Genomic DNA, 3,914 nt, shown 5'->3' on the forward strand with positions numbered 1-3,914 from the left:
CCGGGTGCTCTGGTTTCCCCCACAGTCCAAAGACATGCAGTTTAGATTAATTGGTGGCTCTAAATTGACTGTAGGTGTGAATGTGAGTGTGAATGGTTGTTTGTCTCTGTGTCAGCCCTGTGATGATCTGATGACTTGTCCAGGGTGTACCCCGCCTCTCACCCATAGTCAGCTGGGATAGGCTCCAGCTGGGATAGGCTCCAGCTTGCCTGCGACCCTGTAGAACAGGATAAGCGGCTACAGATAATGGAAGGATAAATAAATATCCACAAGACACTTTTCTAAGATTTGTTGGTTGCCATTTGCTGTTTAACAGCTAAATAAATAGTCATGTTTCCATCATGATAATAATAGCTGTTTATTAAAACATTACAGATCAAAACATTTAAAAACAAAACCATAAAGTTAAAAAATAAACCAGAAATAGACTACCGAGGACAAATTTTGGTATCGTTGAGCTTATTATTTAAAGATACGAATAAAATAAGGCGCTCCATGATCAGTAGATTATACAAATGAAATATGCACATAGGGCAGGGGACATTGGTCTGGCCTGTCCTTTAGATCACCCGCTCCTTTTACGAGACAGCTATTGTAAAAATGCACATCGGTTTCTCAATTAGGCAGCTGTGTGACAGTCCATAGGGGAGACTTTCGACCAACCCATGGAAATAACAACATTATTATTATTTTGTTAAGGTTCTGGCAAGCAATTGTGGATAAAACAGTGAAACTACTATTTAATAATCCGATTTTAGGCTGAAATCGAGGCATTTTTTATTTTATTTATTTATTAGCTCTTCAAAATGCCTGTATGTTTAAAATCAGGTCTCGAGAGTCCAGAAAAGTCTGTATAAGACAGTAAGAGTCCATGACTAAGGAAAAAGCAGGTCCTGTACATTGAGGTTTAGATAGAAAATCTAACAAGGCCAGAAGAAAAACACTGACGCTTCGTTCGACATGCTACCATTTGCTCTTTAAATTAACTCAAAAATAATGACATTGAGGCAGGCCGGAGTTCATTTTACAGATTGAGGGCCAATGCTGGGACTCTTCGTCTGCCGTGGTGTAATCAATGTGAAGAGGCTGCTATGTTGTTCCATGGATTCTTTGGATGGTTGCAGGTTTGAGTTTTCAAAACAGATTCTAAGTGGAACTTTGGAAATGTAATCCTTTGTTGTAAGGAGTGCTGGGTGGATCTGTTTTGTTTGGGGGGGACTTTCAACCAACCCATGGAAATAATAATAATAATAATAATAATAATAATAATAATGTTTTGCTAAGGTTCTGGCAAACAACTGTAGATAAAACAGTGAAACTACTATTTAATAATCTGATTTTAGACTGAAATTGAGGCATTTAACCCTTTGGTGACTGACCCCTTGAAAATGGTTCCTCCAGGAACGATGACGTTTCAGTTGTCAAGACAACGGAAAAACTAAAATACAAAAACAGAAAGATACGTCACAATGCTCTTGTGCACAAAACAAAATGCTCTTGTATTTGTATTTTAGTTTTTCCGTTGTCTTGACAACTGAAATGTCATGGTTCCTGGAGGAACCATTTTCAAGGGGTCAGTCACCAAAGGGTTAAAAAATGTTTTTTAACTTTTTAGCTCTTCAAAATGCCTGTATGTTTAAAATCGGGTCTCGAGAGTCCAGAAAAGTCTGTATAAGACAGTAAGAGTCCATGACTAAGGGAAAAGCAGGTCCTTTACATTGAGGTTTAGATAGAAAATCTAACAAGGCCAGAAGAAAAACACTGACGCTTCGTTCGACAAGCTACCCTTTGCTCTTTAAATTAACTCAAAAATAATGACATTGAGGCAGGCCGGAGTTCATTTTACAGATTGAGGGCCAATGCTGGGACTCTTCGTCTGCCGTGATGTAATCAATGTGAAGAGGCTGCTATGTTGTTCCATGGATTCTTTGGATGGTTGCAGGTTTGAGTTTTCAAAACAGATTCTAAGTGGAACTTTGGAAATGTAATCCTTTGTTGTAAGGAGTGCTGGGTGGATCTGTTTTGTTTGGGGGGGACTTTCAACCAACCCATGGAAATAATAATAATAATAATAATAATAATAATAATAATGTTGTTTTGCTAAGGTTCTGGCAAACAATTGTAGATAAAACAGTGAAACTACTATTTAATAATCTGATTTTAGACTGAAATTGAGGCATTTAAAAAATGTTTTTTAACTTTTTAGCCCTTCAAAATGCCTGTATGTTTAAAATCGGGTCTCGAGAGTCCAGAAAAGTCTGTATAAGACAGTAAGAGTCCATGACTAAGGGAAAAGCAGGTCCTTTACATTGAGGTTTAGATAGAAAATCTAACAAGGCCAGAAGAAAAACACTGACGCTTCGTTCGACAAGCTACCCTTTGCTCTTTAAATTAACTCAAAAATAATGACATTGAGGCAGGCCGGAGTTCATTTTACAGATTGAGGGCCAATGCTGGGACTCTTCGTCTGCCGTGGTGTAATCAATGTGAAGAGGCTGCTATGTTGTTCCATGGATTCTTTGGATGGTTGCAGGTTTGAGTTTTCGAAACAGATTCTAAGTGGAACTTTGGAAATGGAACCCTTTGTTGTAAGGAGTGCTGGTTTTGTTTGGGTTTGGTTTCCCATCTCTCAGTAAACAGTGTTCTGCACAAACCAGGTGTGGCACGGCTCGTGAGTTATGCAGTGTGCTGTCAGCTTGGGTTCACACGTAGTTCCGCTTGTCGTAGTCTCCGTTGGTCGTGGCTCTTTTTGTGGGCGCGTAGTTGACTGAGTAACCGGCGCTGGCCCCGGATGACGGCGGACACGAGCAGCAGAGCACAGAGCCGCCCAGCAGCAGCAGCGCCGCAGCCGCCCAGCCGATATAGAGCGCAGCGCCCATCTCCCGCTTCCGGGGCGTGGCCACATGCGGGTTGTAAAAATCAGCGATGATCTGGTTGGCCATCCAGCAGAGCGGAATGAGCAGAAGCACGGCGCTGATGATGTACAGCGCCCCTCCGAAGTTCACCAACCTCACCTTGACGAGCTCGGCGCGGATGCAGTTGGTGCACTGAGCCCCGGCGATCACAGCCAGCAGCGCCAGCACACACAGCACCGACGCGACCACGGTGAGCGCGCGCGCCACCTGCAGGTCACTAGTGAGCGCCAGCATCGAGTCGTGCACCTTGCACTGCATCTGACCCGTGCTCTGGACCGCACAGGACATCCACAAGCCGTCCCAGATCGTCTGCGACACCACGATGTTGGCTTCGATATGCGCCGCCACCTTCCACGTCGGCAAACCGCACGCGATCATTTCTAACAGCGAGCCGAGCACAGCGAGCGTCAAGCCGAGCAGCTCCAGACCCGCCGAGGCCATCTTTCCTCAGAATGTCGTCCTGAATTGCTGTTCCACTGAGTCGTTCGCTTCTTTCAGGTAAACACCATGGCGTTGTGGATGGACCTCTGAATAACGCTCTGTGCGCGCTGGAGAAGAAGAGCAGCGGATGGATGCTGCGCCAGAAGAACAGACCCGACAGGCGTGTTCAAGGAGAAAAGCTAAACTTTTGTCCAATTACACTGCGCCTCATCTACTCCTGACCAATAGGAAACGGAGGAAGCTGGGCAGTACAAGACAATCAGATGGGAGGGGCGGGGGGACAAAAAAAAAAACACCGACTGTTTTGAAAATCTCGAGCAGTTTGGCTTTTGGACAAAGAAAAACAGTACAAGTATAATATACACTTAATATGCTGTATATTTCATTTCATTCACTTTTTTTAAACAATATATTTATTGACATTTTTTACATAAAACGAAATTACAAACGAACAATGCACATAGGGGAGAGCGGGGTAAGATGAGCCACTTTTTACATTTTTCATCATAACTACATGTTAAAGCCATTTTTGCTTCCAGTCTACACACCATACCAAAT

General features: G+C 43.2%; 1 protein-coding gene across 1 annotated transcript; it reads right to left on the reverse strand.

The window, feature by feature from the left end:
- Positions 1-342: 342 nt before the first annotated feature.
- cldn5a (claudin 5a) lies at positions 343-3,556 on the reverse strand. Its single transcript, XM_060931767.1, has one exon. It carries the CDS (start codon positions 3,354-3,356, stop codon positions 2,703-2,705), a length of 654 nt encoding a protein of 217 aa, XP_060787750.1. The 5' UTR covers positions 3,357-3,556; the 3' UTR covers positions 343-2,702.
- Positions 3,557-3,914: the final 358 nt, after the last annotated feature.

This window comes from Neoarius graeffei, chromosome 10 (genome assembly GCF_027579695.1).
Source record: "Neoarius graeffei isolate fNeoGra1 chromosome 10, fNeoGra1.pri, whole genome shotgun sequence".
Lineage (NCBI taxonomy): Eukaryota > Metazoa > Chordata > Actinopteri > Siluriformes > Ariidae > Neoarius > Neoarius graeffei.

Excerpts from the sequence above, each read along its gene's own strand:
- cldn5a (XM_060931767.1), bottom strand. The coding sequence starts at position 3,356 with ATGGCCTCGGCGGGTCTGGAGCTGCTCGGCTTGACGCTCGCTGTGCTC.